This window comes from Balearica regulorum, chromosome 1, assembly GCF_011004875.1.
Source record: "Balearica regulorum gibbericeps isolate bBalReg1 chromosome 1, bBalReg1.pri, whole genome shotgun sequence".
Taxonomy (NCBI): Eukaryota; Metazoa; Chordata; class Aves; order Gruiformes; family Gruidae; genus Balearica; species Balearica regulorum.
Genome location: NC_046184.1, coordinates 85,830,568 through 85,850,319, shown reverse-complemented (window position 1 = coordinate 85,850,319; position 19,752 = coordinate 85,830,568). Strand labels below are relative to the sequence as shown.

At 51.8% G+C, this 19,752-nt stretch overlaps 3 protein-coding genes across 5 annotated transcripts in view; 1 reads left to right on the top strand and 2 right to left on the bottom strand.

Annotated features, from left to right (window-relative positions):
* Positions 1-339: 339 nt before the first annotated feature.
* Positions 340-2,082, bottom strand: RBP5 (retinol binding protein 5). The gene is made up of 4 exons (XM_010309891.2): positions 1,839-2,082; positions 1,410-1,588; positions 868-969; positions 340-485 (listed from the first exon to the last, which is right to left on the bottom strand). The coding sequence occupies exons 1-4, from the start codon at positions 1,909-1,911 to the stop codon at positions 432-434; spliced, it is 408 nt and encodes a 135-aa protein (XP_010308193.1). The 5' UTR covers positions 1,912-2,082; the 3' UTR covers positions 340-431.
* A 694-nt stretch (positions 2,083-2,776) lies between these two features.
* On the top strand, positions 2,777-18,152 carry CLSTN3 (calsyntenin 3). The gene is made up of 18 exons (XM_075763036.1): positions 2,777-3,018; positions 5,710-5,832; positions 6,800-6,995; positions 7,480-7,688; positions 7,996-8,145; positions 8,793-8,978; positions 9,347-9,616; positions 9,906-10,018; positions 10,098-10,260; positions 11,355-11,411; positions 12,197-12,354; positions 12,537-12,685; positions 13,134-13,360; positions 14,437-14,607; positions 15,214-15,359; positions 15,492-15,627; positions 17,151-17,368; positions 17,454-18,152. The coding sequence occupies exons 1-18, from the start codon at positions 2,934-2,936 to the stop codon at positions 17,622-17,624; spliced, it is 2,928 nt and encodes a 975-aa protein (XP_075619151.1). The 5' UTR covers positions 2,777-2,933; the 3' UTR covers positions 17,625-18,152.
* Positions 18,121-19,752, bottom strand: part of LOC104630401 (solute carrier family 25 member 36) — a 14,414-nt gene continuing 12,782 nt past the window's right edge. For all 3 annotated transcript variants that reach the window (XM_075763148.1, XM_075763156.1, XM_075763166.1), the window contains one exon: positions 18,121-19,660. In XM_075763148.1, coding sequence (XP_075619263.1) covers positions 19,461-19,660 — 200 coding nt within the window. In that variant the 3' untranslated portion in view covers positions 18,121-19,460. The remainder of the gene's footprint in view (positions 19,661-19,752) is intronic.

The following is a 19,752-nucleotide window of genomic DNA, read 5'->3' as shown; positions in this document are numbered from 1 at the left end:
GGGGTCGGGGGTGCAGTGCGGGGTTTGGCTTCGGCGGGAGGTGCGCGCGAGCTGGGGGGGGGGGGGGGGGGTGTGGGCCGGGCGCGGGGCAGCCCCCGCCCCGCTCCTCCGGCCCAGCTCTTATTCTGAAAGGAGCCTCCGCGCAGCCGACGGCCCATCACCCTCCCCGCCCCGGCCCACCCTGGCCGCCTCCTCTCCCCGCCTCCCGCTCCCCGCAGGCCCGGCCCCGCCGTGACCCCCGGCCGCGGGAGGTCCCGTCCCGCCCCGTCCCGTCCCGTCCCGCTGCTGAGGGAGAGGCGAGGCATAAGAAAACACGCTGCTACGGGGAGGCGGGGGGGGTTCGGCTCGCTCGGGTCTTGTTTCTTTTTCAATGCGGAGCAGTTCGCACTGGGGAGCGAGGGTCCCGTCCCGGCATCTGTCCAGGGGAGCGCTCACTTCACTTTCTGGAAAACCTGGACGCAGACCTCATCTTCAGCGGTCATGCGCTGGGGAAAGGGGGGCGAAAGATGAGTTTAGGCTGGATCCCTTACTTCTCTCCCTCCCCAGCAGCAGCCGCTGCGGTCCTGCCTGCCCTCCTGCTTGCAGGAGTCTTGCAGGCCACATGCTGCTGCATGCCCTTCCCCACCCTCCCAAAGCTCCAGCGGGTCAGGCTGCAGGGGCAGGGAAGGGCCATTGCCTTTGTTGAGCTGTGTTAACTTTTAAACCCTGGAGGCGGATGTTTGTGTGAAGCGGTGGCTGGCCCCCCGGAGCTGGGACTTAAGTCTGAGGGGAGCTGGAAGGAAGCTGGCTCAGAGCCCGCAGCACCCACACTGTGTGTCACCCGCCCACTGCAACTGGGATTTAGAGCTGTGGTGGACCCCTCCTCACCAGATGCAGCTGGTCCCCCTCCAGCCAGTGCCTCCAGCCTCGGTTCCTCTTCTCTCCTAGCTGCTCACACACCAGCTGATCCCCCTCCCAGGAGACAGTTGTCTGAAAAAAAGGAGGAGAGGGGAAGACATGGTCCCAAGACAAGCAGGTCCTGGCAACAGAAGTTTCCAGTGATGACACTATTTCTCTCAAACACGTTTTCAAATGCAGTCCCTGATCTGCTGTCTCTTTGGTGGCTCCTTGGGACTGATGCTCTTTGTGGGAGGTGAACGACCCTCTGGCTTCCAAGTGCAACAGAGTACGGCCAAGTTCTGTCTTTTCAGGGCTTTGCTCCAGAGGATAGTACCCTTTTGGTCCCAAAGTACTGGGGTTCTGGCTGTTTAGTGCTCATCCCCTTTGGTGTAAGTGATTTACTCATAAAACCACTTATTCCTGGACCTGCAGGGGCACGCCAGCTCTGGGCTGGGCTCTCATCTGGTTTGTGAGTCAAAAGCTGAGCAAGCCCCAGTACGCTGTCAAACTGCACTGCCTGGGCTTCTCACCTGGCACTTGCGTCCATCCACGGGTCCCAGGTCTTCCTCAAACTGGACTCCTAAATCAAAATCCATAACATAGTCCCGCAGGGAGGTGATCGTGCGGATGACCATGTGATCTCCTGTGTGGATGATCTCTTTATCGGGCTTCAGGAGGCAAACCAGTTTTCGCAGGACCACGTTGATATCTGGAGGATGAGAGGGAGGGGAGATCCGTGGATGGCCTGGGCCCCTCCTCTAGCAGCATCCCCGCAGAGCTCCTCCACTCTTTTGGCCAGGGAGCCCCAGCCATGATACCTCCTCCCCACTCCCGTCACAGTGCAAAAGTGGTTGCAGACAGAAAGACCAGAGGGTTCCCAAACCCCTTCCTCCCCTTCCCGACTTCTGACATTTTTGGAGGCAGAAGGGAGCAAAAGGGGATGAGGAGGGTGGAGTTACCTAAAGCACGCAGGTAATTGTCCATGTTCTCCTGGGAGACGAAGCGGTAATACCCGGTGAGGTTGGGAGGCATCCCGGGGCAGAGGGACGGGGCCGACGGCCGACGGAAGAGAGAGGGCAAGGAGCGGGACAGGCACGGAGCTGGGACCAAGCTCGGTCGCCGGGCGGGCCGGTCCCTCTCCCGCGGTGCGGCGAGGTCTGCGGGGCAGCCCGGCTCCCGGACTACCCGCTGCAGTAAGAGTCCCCGCGCCGGGGGGCGCGGAAAAGGCCGGGACTGCCCCTGCTTCCAGCATCTCCGCCTCGTCCGGGGAGGACGTGAGCGCGGCAGGTCACCTCCTCACCCTCTGCCCTCCTCGGGGGCTGCGTGTGTTAAACTCTCGGCTGCCAACCAGCGGCAAGGCCCCCCCCCCCTCCCCGCCGGCCCTTCCTCACGCCGTGACGCCGGTGGTTGCGAGCTTCCTCAGAGCAGTGTCCCGGCCCACGCTCCCCCCGCCCCGGTCAACCCGTCGAGGGGATGCGGCGGCAGGCTGGCAGCTCCGCCCTGCCGACCCCGGGGCGGATGGGCGGCGGGCTCCGGATGCGATCCGCAGCCCCTCGCCCCGGTAGCCCCCATCTCCTCCCCGATCTTCACATCCCCCCCCCGGCCTGCTCCTCCCGCGTCCCCCTGCAGCTGCGAGGATGCTTCCCAGGGCGAAGCACCGGGCGCCGGCTTTGAAGACCCCCCACCCCGCCCACCACGGCCGGCCGTCCCCAGCCCTCGCCCCTCTCCGTGCCCTGCCCGGATTGCAGTGAGAAGGAAAAACAGCGGCTCCCCCGCACCGCACCGCGCCGCGCCGCGCCCCCCCCGCAGCACCTGGCGCGGCGGCCCTTCGCATTGGCTGCCGACCCCCACCGGCCCCCGCCGCGCCCGTGACGTCATGTTGCAGTGGCGGGGCGGGGCCGGGCGTGGAGCGGAGCGGGGCTCGCGGAGGTGCCGCGCCGTCCCTGCGCGCCGCCGCCGCCGCGGGAGCGAGGGCGTGGGCCGGGCCGGGCAGGGCCGGGCAGGGCGCCCGCCGCTGTCCAGTAGCCCCGGGCGGGCTGGGACCCGCCGCCGCGATGGGCGACCCTCGGCCTCGCGCCGCCGTCCTCCTCCCTCTCCTCTGCCTCTGCGCCGCGCTGCCCGGCAGCGCCTCCAACAAAGGTGAGCGGCGGAGCGCCGCGGGCAGCGTCCCGGGCGGCGGCGGGGCGCTCCGCAGGGACCCTCCGGCTGCCCCCCGCGGCGGGGCTGAGCGACCCGTTGGCCGCGGCTCATCCATCCGCCCCCGCGGTGGCGGTACGGCTCCGCGCTGCCTGTCGCCTTCGCCTGGCACGTTTTTGTCGGGGGATCTCTGCGGTCCCCGGCGGCTCCGGCTTTCTTTGCCCCTTCGGGCGCTCTCATCCCATCCTCTCTCCATGCTTTCTCCATCTGTCTTCTACCACCGCTTCTTTCTCCATTCCTTCCTCTCCTTCTAGCATTTCCCTCGGGTTTTCCTCTTTTCCACCCACTTGTCTTGCTTTTGTTTCAGGTATCGCTGTGCGGATTTAGCTTTCCTTCCCTTCCTCACTGTGCTGAGAGAGAATGTGTTGCTTCTCCACAGACTCCTGTGGTCTCCAAAACACATCCCCTAGCTCCATCTTCAATTCTAGTTCATCCATCTACAATCTGTCAATAGGAATTATTGTACAGTCATGTGTTAATTATGCAGGTTGCTTATATAAAACAGTATTTTATGTACTAAATATGTAACAAAACCCCCAAACGCTACAGCTGTAACGTTCTGAATGCAGATGTTCTTTGAACGTGTAGGGCGATGGAGAAAGATGTAGGTTTCTGGATCTGTGCCTGTAGAGAGGCATGAGAAATTCATCTGACGGGAGAGCCAGTGCGTCAATCATCTGACAGGGTGGGAGAATCTGAAAACATGCGAGGGTCTTGGGGGTCATCAGGGAACGTGACACCTCAGGGTGCTTTCTGTGCTTCAGAAGAGGTAGGGCTACAGGGCGGGTGCAACGCGGAGCTCTGTGGATGCTGACATTGGCAGGGGCATTTATTTGTACTGCTCTGGTGCCAAGGGGCCCAGTGGTGAGGCAAGGCCCCTTGCGCTCTGGATTTTCTCTCTCCTTTGTGAATTTACACTCTGAAACATCTGCCCACCTCTGGCAAATTAGTTTAGATTTGCAGGAGCTTTCTTGAAGCTGGTAGAAGTCTGTATCTTAAAAAATATTCCCAAAATGTTTTTCTAATCTCCAGGAACTAATTTCCTGAGAAATCAGATTGGTGATTCCCAAGTTGCAGGTGGATGCAGCAAAGGATTTCTCTCTCTACCACCAGCATGTTACCCCAGCAACAGGGCACATTTGGTATTTGTATCATGGATTCCCACCTCGGTGGTGTGGTGCATGGACTGGAGCCGTCACGGAGTGGAATCTGGTGGGGGCAATGGAGGGGTGAGGTGAAACGTGGGCACTTGCACACAGGGAGGATTCCACCTGCATACTGAGCAGGATGGATGTTTCTCTGGATTTCCTACGCAATGCTTTATAATCTTAATCAATATGGTGAGGGAGAAATGCCAACCCGCGCTCTTCACTGCTACGCCAAGCCAGGTCAGCCTCCTCTGCCCTGCTGGTGCATCCCCACTCTGACCTGTCGCCCTGCCTGCTGGCCCACCACCCGGCTCCAGCAGCATCCCCTCGCCCCAGTTTGCAGGAGCTCTTGGTTGTAAGGGATGCTGTCCCTTTTGAGTCAACACATCATGCCATGTGTGGTTTCAGAGGATGCTGTGCTGCAGAGGATGAATTCACATATTGGAAGCAGTGCCCTTGAGGAGAAAGGCTCTGTATCCTCCTCCCCACCAGCTCTCAGCCATGCTGTGCTCAAAGTATTGCTCGGTCGTAATAAATCTTGGTCTCCGGGGGCTTGGGAGAGTGGGGGATTATCTGGGAATGGGGGTTGTAACTAGGCCATGTAATATAATCTCTGAGGCCCATTTGGCAGGGAGTGGGCATGGGGGAGGGGTTTTTAATTTGTAATGATTTTTCTACTCTCTCCCCTCCTCTCCCCTCCCCGTTCCTCCCCCCACCCCTTTATTTCTCCCTTTCCCTGCCCCGGAGCCTGTGTGATAAAGATTAATTTGCTATTTCGGGGCCTGTGACATTTTTCAGAGCCTCCTGCTGGCTGCTGCCTCCATGCCAAGCCTGGCTGGGCTCCAGCCAACGGGATTAGCAAGGAGGGGCCAAGGGAATATGGTGCTCGCCATGGAGTGGGGAAGGAAGGAGCAAGGGACCGACTCTCAGAGCGGGTTGTTATATGTGTAGGATGACTGACTGGAAGTGTACCTGGGTACGTGTGTGTAGATTCTGGGCCTTAGTCCAGAGGATGCGAGGCATAAGTGATAACAGCTGCATGCAAGACTTGTCCCCTGGGGACACCCCAAGGGAAGATGTATCCTTGATACTTTAATTATGGCTTCAGTGAGCTAAAGGATTTAGCATTTGGACTCTGTCTCCAGAATCAGGCTACTTCTGCCTCTTGATTTGATTTTTTTTAAAGTGTTCCACCTTTCCTGGGCACCCAGATGCCTCTCCCCATATTTCTAATAAGATAGTAATGAGGAGGCCAGAAGGAACACATTGTTTCTGATGAGGTCCCCCAAGAGCCACGTAGAGTAGAACTAAAGAAAGATAACTTCTTCCTCCCAGCCTATTTTAGACTTCTTTATTTCCAGAGAAGAAGGTGGGGAGGGGTGGTTGTTACCTGCCACTGGATGATATTCTGCTCTTTTCCAACTGAATCTGTCCATGACGGCTAATACATTCCTGTGCTCCATCCCTTACCCCAAATCCACCTCAGCAAACAAGCACAAACCCTGGATTGAAGCTGAGTATCAGGGCATCGTCATGGAGAATGACAACACAGTCCTGCTCAACCCACCGCTATTTGCACTGGACAAAGATGCTCCACTGCGCTATGCAGGTAGGTGGGTGGCAGCTCTGGGAAGGGTGGGAGGCAGGGAGAGACTTATGAAGAGGCAGAGACAGGGTGACATTCATCCCTGTGCTGGATTCTAGTTCTCTCCAGGAAACGATTGCCTCCAAACCTTGTTCCAGAGGAGGTCCCCAGTGAAGTCTGGAGGCAATTTGGGCACAGCTTGATTTAGGATGCTGTGAGCTGTTTCCCTTAGGGAGAGAAATTGAGGGTGGAGCCAGCTACTTTTTGACGCAGTTCTGCTATTTCCAAAGATCACATGCACAGCTCTGTGTCTGTGAGTACTGGAGAAAGCTGGTAGGGCACACTTTGTTGGCAGCGCTACATCCCCTCACAGTAAGCAAAAATCCTTGAAACTACAGACAAGGCTTTACGAGGGTTGTATTCCTGGTGCTTGCTTAGGCCATGCCTAGAGCTTCCTCACACATCCTCCCTCAGCTTTGGGAGAGGAAAAGTGGTCCCTGTGAGCTGAACTTTAGGATTTAGGTGACCCTATCTGCAGTTCCCTGCGGCACTGTGCACATCCTGCGGATATGGGTGGATGAGACATCATGGATCTTCATGCTTAGGCTGTCTATCTGCAATATATGGCCTGTTTTGATTCCCTGAGTGATGCAGAGGAGAAATAAGGTGCTCCCTCAGTTCTGTGGCTGTGTAGCACTAATAAATCTAGCTCGAGCCTTGTAACCTCTAATCTTTCTTGGTGCTGGTCAGGACTCCTTGCCGTAGGAGTAGTCTCCAGCAGAGGGCAATCCACACCGTTAACGGCTGTAAGAGATGGCAGGTGGAACTCCTAGGGAACCAAAAACTGCTCAAAATGAGAGGTGATAATGAGGGAGAAAGGAGAGTGTAGGTTAGAAAGGAAGAAAATATGGAGGAGGGAAGCAAGGGGGCATAATGCGCTCTCCTCAGTCGTTTTCTTTCTCCCCTTCCTCTCTGCCTTTGCGGGTACCAGGTGAAATCTGTGGCTTCAGGATCCATGGGGCAGGGGTACCTTTTGAAGCTGTGATCCTGGACAAAGCTACAGGTGAGGGGCTGATCCGAGCCAAGGAACCAGTGGATTGTGAAGCACATAAGGAGCACACATTCACCATCCAGGCTTATGACTGTGGGGAGGGACCTGATGGAACAAATACCAAGAAATCACACAAGTAAGTCCATGCAGTCATTGCTGCATGTTAAAAAATGCAAACTGTCACAGAAATGCAAATGAAAATTGCTGTGGGAAGGTTTCCTGTAGCCAGGAGTATTTTTCTCTAGCCTTGATACTATAACTCAACATGTTAATAAGACCCAAAGAGAAATGTTCACTGAGTCACATGAGTGGATACACTAAAAATGAGGGCTGCTTGATGGTTGTGTCTAAGGGTGGTGGTTTATGTTGCGTATATATACGGGCAGGAGGTCCAGATTACATGATCATTCCTTTTGCTCTTCCTCTGGGGTGGGAAACCATTGTCCAAGCTCCTGTGTGCCAGCATTGCTGTGTTGAAACCAAGGTCTCTTTCCTCGTCCTTGCTTTTGATGGCTGGAAATCAGACTGGTGCACTTTAGGGGAGTGACTTATACTGAAATTTAGGTGGTGTATGGCTCCTAATCAGCTGACCAGTTCTTATTGATGTCTCTGTGCATCAGGGCCACAGTGCACGTTCGAGTAAATGATGTGAATGAGTTTGCTCCTGTCTTTGTGGAAAAGTTGTATCGTGTGGCAGTGACTGAGGGAAAGCTGTATGACCGCATCTTGCGTGTGGAGGCCATTGATAGAGACTGCTCACCACAGTACAGCCAGATCTGCTACTATGAGATCCTGACCCCCAATATTCCCTTTCTGATTGACAATGATGGTAAGAATCCACACCTACCATGAGCACATCCCTCCCCCTTTCCTGCTTTGCTCCCTCTCTGCCAGTCCCTTTTGCTGGCAGAGCTGTGCTATATGAATTTTCTAGCACTGCTGATCTCTCTCCCCTGGTGCAGAGATGCAGCAGCCATTTTGTGGGATGCTATAGCTTGTTACAGAGTGGCACTGTGGGGGTTCAACCCCTTTTTGGTTGTTTTTGTAGTCGATCAAAAATGACAATGATTTCTAGAAGGAGCATCTTTGAGGAGACTGTCTTTCCTCTCCCTTGATCTCTTTGTTTTGCTAACCAGGGAACATTGAGAACACGGAGAAGCTGCAGTACAGTGGAGATCGTCTCTACAAATTCACAGTGACAGCCTATGATTGTGGAAAAAAGCGGGCTTCTGATGATGCTGAAGTGGAAATCCAGGTGAAACCCACCTGCAAGCCCAGCTGGCAGGGTATGAAACCTCCAAACACAGTTATGTCTTCCCTTTGCTTTTGCTGAACTACTGCTCAGTCCTGCTCTTTGCAAATGTTTGTATATACACATATGACTTTGTATGCCCATATATATGGTTCAGTTCTGGCACTGACGCATCAGTCTCATCTAAGGGGATGCAGCAGACATCTAAGTCTGTTGCAAAGCCACTGAAAGTCAATTCTTACATAGGAAAATCATTCCTTGGATTACTGTGAACTGCTGTGTATTTGATAAGGCTCATAGGCTGTATTCAATGTAGATTGTTTTTGGGGCTGCTCATCTTGAGGATATTTGGCTTTTCCAGAGGTGTTGTATGCCTACAGGTTCAGCTTAGTAATAGAATTAAGGGGAAATCAACACAGCTAAATATCTGCTCTGCCCAATAAGAGAGGTTGGCAATCCAAGAAGTGATGCTGTACTGGTACTAGCTGTAGAAGATGAGAATTTGGACTCTGTGCTTCTAGGAAATATTCCCTTGCACTGATACCAGCTGCATAAAGTTGTCTTTTCAACACGGAAACGGCCAAAAATCTCTGTTTCTGGGCTAGTCCACAGATGCCGCTTGTGTGTGTGCCAAATGTCCTTGGCAGGACCTAACCCCTCTCTTTCACCCTTCTTCATTAGGGTGGAACAAGAGGATTGAGTACACGCCTGGTGCAGGCAGCCTTGCGCTCTTCCCCAGCATTCACCTGGAGACCTGCGATGAGCCCCTGTGGAACATCCAGGCCACGGTGGAGCTGCAGACAAACCACGTGGCCAAGGGCTGTGACCGGGATAACTACTCCGAGAAGTCACTACGCAAACTTTGCGGTGAATTGATTCTTTCCTGGGCCGAGGGGCAGCTGTGGCACAGCACCCTGTCCCTTCCCCTGGAGGGCTTCCTCATGCAGCGGAGATGCTGGGGGATGCATTCCTCACATCTGCTGTGGTCAGTGGGGCTGGGAGGACACCTAGCTCACATGCTGCCTTGAGGGGCAGTGGGCACCCTGCCTGTATTTACAAGGGGCTCCCTGTGCTTTCCTTGCTGGGTAGCCAGAGGTTTCTGTACATTGCCCTGGTATGCAGAGTCCATGGGAACTATGGAGAAAAGTCATCTAGCACCCTCTTTGTCTGTTCCCCAGTTCCCAGGCTCCTTATTCTCCTGTGCTGACATTCCCGACTCCTTCCCTTCTTGTTAGGTGCTGCCTCAGGAGAGATTGACCTGCTGCCAGTGCCTAGTCCCACGGCAAACTGGACCGCGCGGCTCTCTGTGCACTACAGCCAGGACAGCAGCCTCATCTACTGGTTCAATGGCAGCCAGGCTGCTCAGGTGCCAGTGGTGAATGGGCCGAATGCTCATGAGGGGCTGAGTGACCACTTCACCCTGTCTGTATGGATGAAGCATGCCGTGGTGCCTGGCAAAGGCAGGCGGGAAGAGGAGACGGTGATCTGCAGTACAGTGCAGAGTGGTGAGACACTTCTCCTGGGGTGGTGACACTTTTCCCCACTGTCTCTAACTTGTTAGAAGGGATTGTCCCTGCAGGAGGAAATCTCTCGTGTTCCAGAGTGGGACCTGGGCCGGGGTCCCTCCTTAGGAACACAGCTTCTTCAGGTGTCACTTTTTCTGGGAGCGGTCAAGCCTGCTGTGAGCACGTAGTGCTGAGTGCCAGTCATGTGGGCTAGCGTGTGCTTCTGGGCTGTGACTAGTGAGACTGCTCTGAGGTGTGATATGTAACTCCCTGTGCTTGTCCCCGGCAGAGGATGGCTACTCGCATTACTCTCTGGCTGTGCACGGCTGCCGGATTGCTTTCCTCTACTGGCCATTGCTGGAAAGTGCCAGGCCTGTGAAATTCCTCTGGAAGCTCGAGCAGGTGAGGAAGTGTTTGCCTCTTCCCCATGTCGCTTCTCCTTCTACCCTTTGCTGACCTCTTCCTCTGCTGTCTGCTGTAGGTCTGCGATGATGAATGGCACCACTATGCCCTCAACCTGGAGTTCCCCACTGTCACGCTCTATGTGGATGGTGTCTCTTATGACCCTGCCCTCATCCACGACAATGGCCTCATTCACCCCCCACGGCAGGAACCCTCGCTTATGATTGGAGCCTGCTGGACCGGTGAGTGCCTGCTCCCTGAACTATTCCCATGTGCCAAACAAGGGAGTGGAGGGAGAGCCAGAAGAGGTGAAAGAAACGCCACCCAATACTAAAAGATACAAACCACATTGCAGCCATCTTGCCTCCTTGGCTCCAAAGCCAATGTGGCTCCTTCCTTCCTTATGGACCAAGCCAGCAGGCCATGGTAATAACAGCTCAGGGACAAGTGTCACTGGCAGGACAACAGCAGTAGAATATGAGATGGATAACCAGCTTTCAGGCAGAGGAGAGATGAAACTCTGCACCTCATTCAGGCATTGGCATTTCTATCAGAGCTTTTCACCAGAGAGCAGGCAGTACTATTTGTGCTGCAGGTTGTATTGATGGGGATTTCTGTGTCTCAAGGGTCTATATGAAGAAGTCACAAATCATTCTGTAGAGAAATTGGGTTGGAGGACAAAGATCAGGTTAGGAATATAGTTAAGCCACTACCAGATTAAAACCCGTTCTGTGGAGATCTAAGGCTGCATTTCCCAGGTCTTTCAGTTCTCCTGCAAGACTGAAGCAGGACAAAACTAAAGGAATTTGCCTGCTGCTTGCCTTCACTCCAGCAGAAATTTCTAGCAAGATCAAATCTTTACTGTACTACTGCTTCTCCCAGGTCAGGGATCTTCCCACAGTGCTGTGCTCTCAATTGGCCTTTTGCAACAAACAAATATTAAGCAGCTTGGGACACCCTCCTGGAACCATCTAAGTTTCAAAAGGATGTTGAGAAGACGGCTTGTTGCGAACACAGCTAGGACCATGTTCCGGAAATGGAAATCAATTAATTTCCAAAATAGATATCATTGGGAAAGGAGAAAAAAACCCCTATACTTTCTCCCTTGTGCCAGTTACTCATCTTACAGTCTCACCATCCCCTTCATGAGAGGAACTCTACCCTCTTTCATCTGTGATGTGCTGTCTCTAGGGCTGAAGGATGCATTGCTTGGCATGTGACTCCAGAGCTCTTCTTGTGGACTGGCCAATACAGGCACTTGTATAGATACTTGCCAGACTCTGTAACTACCCTCTTCCAATGCCTTATTGCTTGTCTGAATGTTCTCCTTTTGCAGAGGAGAAAAACAAAGAGAAAACCAAAGGAAATGAGAACTCCACTGATACTGTACAAGGTAGGGAAAAGAAAGATGGTTCTCTTCCCCTCTTCACCATGCATGACTATCACTTCTTGCATGGTGCCTTCCTCATACAGCTTCCCCAATCCTGTCCTGCCACCTCCCACCATCTTGGGAGGAAAACCTGTATTTGGCATATTGGTCCTTGATACCTTGATATCTGTGGAGCATGAAAAGGCTGATTGATAGGAGGACTACAGCCTGCTTTGAGAGATGGAGTATGCATTTCATGTGGAAAAAGTCCTCATGCCTGATCGTGAAAGTTGGTCTCTGAAGAACACAATAGACATTAGAGACATCAGGAGATGTCACCTCATCCCTAACTGTCTATGGAACATATAGTTTCTTCTAAAAGCCCTCACAGGAAGCAGAGTGACAAGGAGACAAGAAATTGTTTCCATCTGGCATTCAGCAGTTTGGCAGAAACTTCTCTACGCTACCCACTGTTCACTGCCCTAGTCTTTCTGTTGGTCTGTTTTTCTCGCTTTCCCCCATCTGGAATTCAAAAAATTGTCATCTCCTTACTTCAGCATTCCCTGTTTTCTTGTTGTCTTTGCTTTTCCATGTCCTGTGCACCATTCTGTCTCTCTTTACCTCCCTTAACATCTGTATGTCCCTCACGCTGTTGCTTCTGTTGTGTTGGCTTTGCCATGCCCCATGCACCCTTCTGTGTGTCTCTACCTCCCTTAACATCCGTACGTCCCTCACACTGTTGCTTTTGTTGTTTTTGCTCTCTTCCTCGCCATGTCTCTCACACCCTCCACCTCCCATGTTTCCCTCAGGAGATCCTCTGTCAATACACCACTACTTCCATGGTTACTTGGCTGGCTTCACTGTACGCCCTGGTAGCTTGGAGAGCCGGGAGGTTATTGAATGCCTGTATGCCTGCCGTGAGGGGCTTGATTACAGTGACTTCGACAGTCTGGGCAAAGGGATGAAGGTATGCCCATCTGCCCAGCTTGCATGGGTCTCCTCCACTCTCCTCCCCAGCCTTGCTTCCCAGGACTTTGCCTGCTCCCCCACCTCAGACAATTCCCCACCTTTCTCCTTTGTGTCTTTCTTAGCCTGGACTCTTGGCATTTGCCAAGGAACCCTGAGTATTTTCTTCTCTTCCACCTGTAGGTTCATGTGAACCCCTCTCAGTCCCTGCTCACCTTAGAGGGTGATGATGTGGAAACCTTCAACCATGCAATCCAGCATGTGGCTTACATGAATTCACTGCGCTTTGCTACACCTGGGGTCCGGCCACTCAGACTCACCACTACTGTCAAGTGAGTGGACAAAGCAGCACCTCCGGCTAAGTTCAGCAAGAGGGTTACCTCTCTTTTGACTAAAATGACACTCCTTCACCTTGTACTTTAATTCTAATTGACGGTCTTGAAATGGGTGTCTTCCTGAAAATAAATACTAAAGTATCCGCTGTCCAAATGGATACTGTAATACTGGGTCCTGGGATCTATGCAGGCAGCAGAACTTCATGGTGTTCCAGGCATGTGGGCTGGTTTTAATTTTCTCTGTGGTGTGTGGATGTGGCCTGAGACTCCTGAAACCCAGTGATGTCATTCCTACCACACCTCTCTGTGCACATCAGAGAAGCTTTAGGAAGACTACCAGAAAAAGGATATTCCTGTCGCTGGCAGTAATGGGCAGGAGGTGTTCTTTTACAGTGTTGCTGATGGAAGCTTGGGCTAACTGATGCTTTCTACTGCTCTCCTTCAGATGCTTCAGTGAAGAGTCCTGTGTCTCCATTCCTGATGTGGAAGGTTATGTTGTGGTGCTACAGCCTGATGCCCCCCAGATCTTGTTGAGTGGCAATGCCCACTTTGCTCATCCTGCATCAGACTTTGAGGCTCCTGATGGAGTCCCCCTGTTCCCCAACCTCCAGATCACCTGCTCTATTTCTCACCAGGTGGAGGCCAAGAAGGATGAGAATTGGCATGGTACCGGTGAGTGGAGTACAGGGCAAGGTATGAGACAAACTGGAAAGACCTGCAAGTGTTGCTGTCCTGCAGAGGAAGTAGAGCCTCTCATTACACCCAGAATAGGAGAGAGTTTACAAATATAGAAGCAAGACACATTGTCTGTCAGTATGTAGGCTAATCAGTTCTTATCCCTTTCTGCTCCTCCCTGCACTTTTTCTATCCACACAGTTCCTTTGCCTCACTCTCTCCTCCTCTTTTCCCAGGCTGCTCATTCCTAATCCCTTTTACATTTTACCTACATTTCCCTTTATTGAATCCAGCACTGGATGGATGTCCTGCCTGTTACCCTCTCCAGTCTCCCCCTGCTTCCTTCTCTCCTGCTTTCCTTATTTCTCACCCCCTCCCATCTCTTCCTGCATCCCTTATTTCTGTGAATTCCCCAGTCAGTTTCCTCACACCGTATAATATCTTGTCCCTCAATTTCTCTCCATCATCCCCGTATTATTTGTCTGCACTCTATGCTCTACATGTCCTTTCGCTTCTTTCATATCTCTTCTGCTAATGGGATTTTTTGCTCATAGTTTTCTGTTTAGCAGCTTTGCCTTCCTCATACAATGATGAGTTTCTTGACTTGGAGCAGGTTGGTCTTAGCCCTGCTGAAAGCAGTTAGTCATTGAAAGTAGTTGCCATTTTAAAGAAGAGAAGATCTCAACCATGGTAACCAGCAGTCATGAGACAGGGGAAAGCTTTCAATAGCACTCGGGGTCTGGGAATGTGTGATACCGTTGTTCCTAATTTGCACATTGTCAGTGTCAACAGAGTCCTTACAGCCAAGATGTGTTATCATGAACCAGTCTGATAATAGTATGTTGTTCCAAAATAAAGTGACTTTATTATGTGCATAAATAATGTCATTAGAACCAGGAGGACTCCTCAAACAAGTAATTAGACTGACAGTGATTTTACTCAAGGTCAGTGCTAGCCAGAGAAAGAGAAGTTGTTATGTATGATGTGATCACTTTTAAGTAAGTGGGTACCACTCCAAGTAACTCCTGGCTGTCTGGCTTTCTGGCCCTGCCTTCTTTCTGTTTGCATCTCAGTGACAGACACACGAATGTCGGATGAGATTGTGCACAACCTGGATGGCTGCGAGATCTCATTAGTGGGAGATGATTTGGACCCAGAGAGGGAGTATCTGCTCCTGGATGGGGCACTGCTGCAGCAGCGGGGCTTAGAGCTTGTTAACACCTCTGCCTACCTGACCATCACAGGTAAGTCCTCTCCTTGGCCACAGCTGTCTAATTACCCCTCTCTCACTGCCTGTCAGGCATTGCTGGGAGAAGCACTTAACCTGCCGTTAGAGATGCATTGGTGTACTTTGTGAGACTCTGAGGTGTGACCATTTGTTGAAGCCCTAGCTTTTGGAAGTCCCAAGCCATTTCCTTGGGGAGGTGGCTCCTCCTCCAGCACACAGTAGTAGGGCAGAGCGTCTGAGCTCTCACCCAGGCTTGTATCACTCCTCCTGATTTACTCCTTGGGGTCTGGTGTTCTCAGGTTCCATCAGCATTTTGCATCACATGACTGGGGGACAGCACATCCCAGAGGTTGTGGGCTGGTACAACACTACTGTACTCTCCAGAACTTAACAGGGCTGTTGCTCTTGATCCTTCCTTCCCTTCCACTTGTTTTATCAATGCCAGCACGGACTTGATCAGTTCCTTTGCAGCTAGCTCCATCTCTACTCCCTTCCTAAAATTAATGAACCCAGCATTACCTTGGATTCCTCTATAGCTCCTACGTGCTACAGGGTTACAGTGCCAGAGGACTTTGAAGCAGGAGCTTTCTCACCCCACACCAATCCTCTCTTCGTGTCTCAGGCGTGGAGAGCATTGCAGTTTACGAGGAAATACTACGCCAGGTCTCATACCACATCAACCATGGTGCTGCCCTTTATGAAAGGAAGTTTCACCTGTCCTGCACTGAGATGAATGGACGCTACTCCAGCAATGAGTTTACCGTTGAGGTACAAGATCGATACATGCACACGTAGGTGCTTGTACATGCATGGAGAAGGACATGCTGGACAGGAATGCACATGGTGTAGAATGTACCATTAACACAGGGCTGACTCTCTCTCGCTCTGGTCTTTCTGCAGGTGAATGTCCTCCACAACATGAACCGAGCCGCTCATCCTAACCATATTCTGAGTTCCCAGCAGTTCATGCACCGAGGCCATCATTTACCCCCAGAGCTATCTGGACACAGTTTGGCAAGCACCCATAACAACCCAAGTATGTAACACTATCTTTTGGGTTTATTCCTTTAGGTTAGGATGCTGATTTTCTGATATCCTGGTAGAACCTGCAGCAGAGGATTCCTTTCAGGCTCCCTATACCCATGTTATTGAGTTCTCAATATACTGTCCTGTCCCACTCGTCATTACCAAATGGACTGCAGTCTGTGTGAAATTGTGGTTTAGAGCTTGGTGCAACAATCCTCCTCTTTTGGTGTGCTGTTTTCTTGATGTAGCAGCAGCCTGAAATTTACAGCTGAGGAGGTCGAAAAAGAACAACAGTAAGCTGGTAGGATTTCATTCATGCACCTTGCAGGTGCCCATGCAGGCTTGGGTAATGTCAGTTCAGAAAGAAACTTCAACAGCAGGAGAGAAAGGAGAATCAAGACTGCCACTGCTCTAAAAAAAAAAAAAAAAGAGATGGGACTAGCTGGGGCCAGCAAGGCAGACAAATACAGATGGCACCACACAGACAAGAGGATTCTTGCCCCCAAAAGAGAGGAGAGAGAAGCCTGAAACCTAGACTAGAGATTAGATTTATTGGTTTGTGCGGGCAGCCCTGTGCTACAAGCATGACCACAGTCCAATTGGCTCCTCCTGGGCTGTGAAAGCTCTAGAACTGTTACAGAGGACCCTGTTGGGTTTGGCCCCTGTTGTAGGGAACATGGGAAGCACCTTTGGTGCTAGCTTTTGCTGCAGCTTCCCACAGCAGCTGTTCCCAAGCTGGTCCAGTCCTGCAGCCGGCACTGAGCCATTGCAGGGACAGCCTACGTATGTGCTGGGAGAGCACCAAAAACCAGCCTTTGCCAATCCCTTCCCCAGCTCTGCCCCAAAGCAGCAGAAAAGGAAATGTTGTCCATGCTGTGCAGAACCACCCAGAACAAATCCATGGAGGGCCTGGACAGATTTTGCAGGGAGGGAAGGGGGTTATCTGGGGAGTCAAGGTTCAGCCTATGGGCCTAGAACAAAGGGATGGGAGTTGGGCTAAGGGTCTTAGATGAATTTCAAGTTTTCTCCTGTGGAGAAGCCAGGCTTTGATGATGGCATGAATTAGGTCATCGTAGCCCTCACCTCTGGCCCATGTGCAAAGCAGACTTCTTTAGGCTTCCTTCTTTCTCTGCTGCTTGCACAGAAATCACACCCTCTGAAAATCATCCGTGCGCCCTTAGAGGCTCTCCCCAGTACACATTTCTCCCTCCCAAGAGGGGGATACAAATGGCTGCTGTGCAATATATATACTGGTGACTTCTGTAGATAACGAATGTGCAGTGTCTACAGGCCTCTACATCAGAGGACACCTGGACCTAGGCATCCTGGAAAACCATGCAGGCCTCAGGCAAAGAGACAGCAGCTGAAGGCAGGAACTGCTGGTGCCCAGGGGAGCAGAAAAGTCAGGACATATTCCTGACTAAACCAAAAACCCAAGCTCTGCCCAAGAACCCCAGTTCCTGCAGGTCAGGTTGGAAACGGATGTTCCTGTGACAGACTCTAACCATGCTTTCTCATTTTCTGTCTCCAAAGTGGTCCCCAGCGCTGCCACTGTCATCATTGTGGTGTGTGTGGGCTTCCTGGCACTCATGGTGATCCTTGGCATCCTGCGCATCCACTCCCTGCACCGGCGGGGAGTGGGGCAAGAGGTTCCTGGGGCTGCTGAAGGGGGGCATATGAGCACCGGGGGCAAAGAGAGCGACATGTTCTGGGATGACTCGGCCCTCACCATCATAGTCAACCCCATGGAGGTGAGGAGCAGCCACAGCGGCCGGGGCTGGGCAGGCAGCTGGGGTGCCAGATCCTTCCACTTACCCCCATGTCTCACCTCCCCAGTCCTACCAGAGCTGCCAGGAGAGGGCAGCAGAAAGCAGCGAGGGCAGAACTGGCGACGGCATGGAGGATGAAGATGACAGCACTGACTCGGAGACACCCGACTCCCCAGACAGCAATGACATGGATGACCGACACATCATCGGCAAAAGCGACAGCTCTCACCGCTACTAGGAGCTTTAAAACACCAGTCCAATGGATCCCCCAAAAACATATGGCTCGAAGGAGGAGGTGTCTTACTTCTTCCTTCCCCTACCGTGTACACATGCGCTCCTCCCTCATTTGTCATTTCTGCCTCCCATGTTCCTTCATCTTCTGCCATTCTCATTGTGGACATTCCCCACATTATTGACCCTGGCTCTCTAGAAACGTGTTAGGGCACTTGCACATGACAGTGGCACAGTTCAAACTCTGATGAGGAAGGAGGGGCTTGGAAAGAATGGAAATTTGGAAGGAGGAGCCAGTCACAGGGCTCAGAGTGGGGTCTCTCACAACCCCTCCCCAGATATTATATATATATATTGTATATTTTTTCAATGTTGTCGTTTGAGGTTTATTCTCGTTTCATGCAAAAAAAACCAACCCCACCACCGCAGCTTGTGTCGCTTTGTAAAATTGTTGATACTCCTAAACTAAATGAACGAAGGTAAGAAAGATGAGGAAGCAAAAGTGGATTTTAAAATAAATGGATTTCAAATAAAATGTTCAGGGCTTCTGCAGTTTTTCACTACAAGCAGGGAAAGAAACAGTCAGTGTAGCCTCTAATGTGAGACTGGAGATTGTCCAGAGCATGTATTAACTGAAATTATTGCCTTATCTTGGGGAAGGGTTACATTTTTTAGTGTATGTGTTGCAACAAGAAAAACACATCACCCCTCACCCTGCCCCCTGCCTTTTTGAGAGTCAAAATACTCTTTGTAAACACAATGTAGCCTTCCCCAGGACACAGTGCTAGGAACAGAAGGCATCCCAGCCTGTTACAGGCAAGTGTTAACTCACACAGCAAACTGAATTCTTGATTGCAGAAAAAAAAATAAGGCTCCTTCCATACACTTAGTGTATCATCAATAGAAACAGGCCAAATCCTCAGCTTCATCTATCTTTTCACCTGATTCACTTTCTTTACCAGCATAAAAGAGTATTTTTCACACCAGGGGTTCCAGCTTGTAGCCAAACAGCCCCCGCACTTCTGAGGAAAAGAGGTGTCTTCTCTTTCTGTTGGGAATCTCTTTCTACTGGGAATGGAGGGGATAGAAACACAACAGATACTGGCAAAGCATGGCTGTGAGCCCAGTAGCATGAGTTGTTAGGATAGTGCTTCATAGCAGGTTGGGCTTCTTCCCTTGACCTACTTGGTCAGACCCTGCAAGACAAAAAGAGGCCGTCAGCTGCCTGACACGTCTTGGGGCAACGGCTGCCCATGATATGGACCCAAAGGAAGATTCTGCAACAGGACATGTGCTGGCAGCCAAGGTTGAGAAATCCTCCTTAGGGGTAGGAAGGTTAGCACAGTAGGTGAAAGTGGACGAGCCCCTCTGAGGGCATGAAAGGTCTCAGCACAAGCTCTGTGCTTGCTGCAGTTCTCTCAGATGTCTCAGCTTTAGCCTGTCTTCACATCCAACTGTGCCCACGGATGGTTGTTACTGGGTCCAAAAGAAGTGAACATGCTGAGACGAAGATACTCTTATGCTTTCTCCTTTGTTTCCTTCCTAATAAGTTCCACGCCCTTGTTTCACACAGGGAACTTAAAGCACGCACTGTCAAACCAGTGCCTTGACATCTTGAAGCACCAGAATAATTCAAGTCTCCAGAAAGAAGAAAGGCTACATTGTGCACGTTGGAGCCAAAAATTTTGCACAAAATAGTCTTATGTCCTGAGAATGCTACGCCTGACCCAGTTCCGATATGAGATGAAAAGCATCACCTCTCAGAGCATGGAAAAAGGCCAAGTCTTAGGACCATGAGGTCCCTGTACCTCTACAGCAGCCTCAGCCAGGTGCTACAGTGTGCTTACAAGGTGGAAGAGGCCAAATGTACGATGAGTTCATAGGTAGCCATCATGATAGCTGTGTTTGGGATCTGGCGAATCAAGTGAGCCAGGAGCCCTCGGTATAAAGCCAAGGGTCCCTCTTCATGGACCACAAGCTGCAGAGTCTGTATAAAGGAACGGTATCGTGAGCCTTCTTCTCGCAACCGTGTCCGAATGACCTCTGGAGAGACAAAGCAAAAAGTGATGTTAGCAGGCTGATCCTACAGGCATGGCATCTCCCATCCAGGGGAACAGAAGCAAGGAGAGTAGACC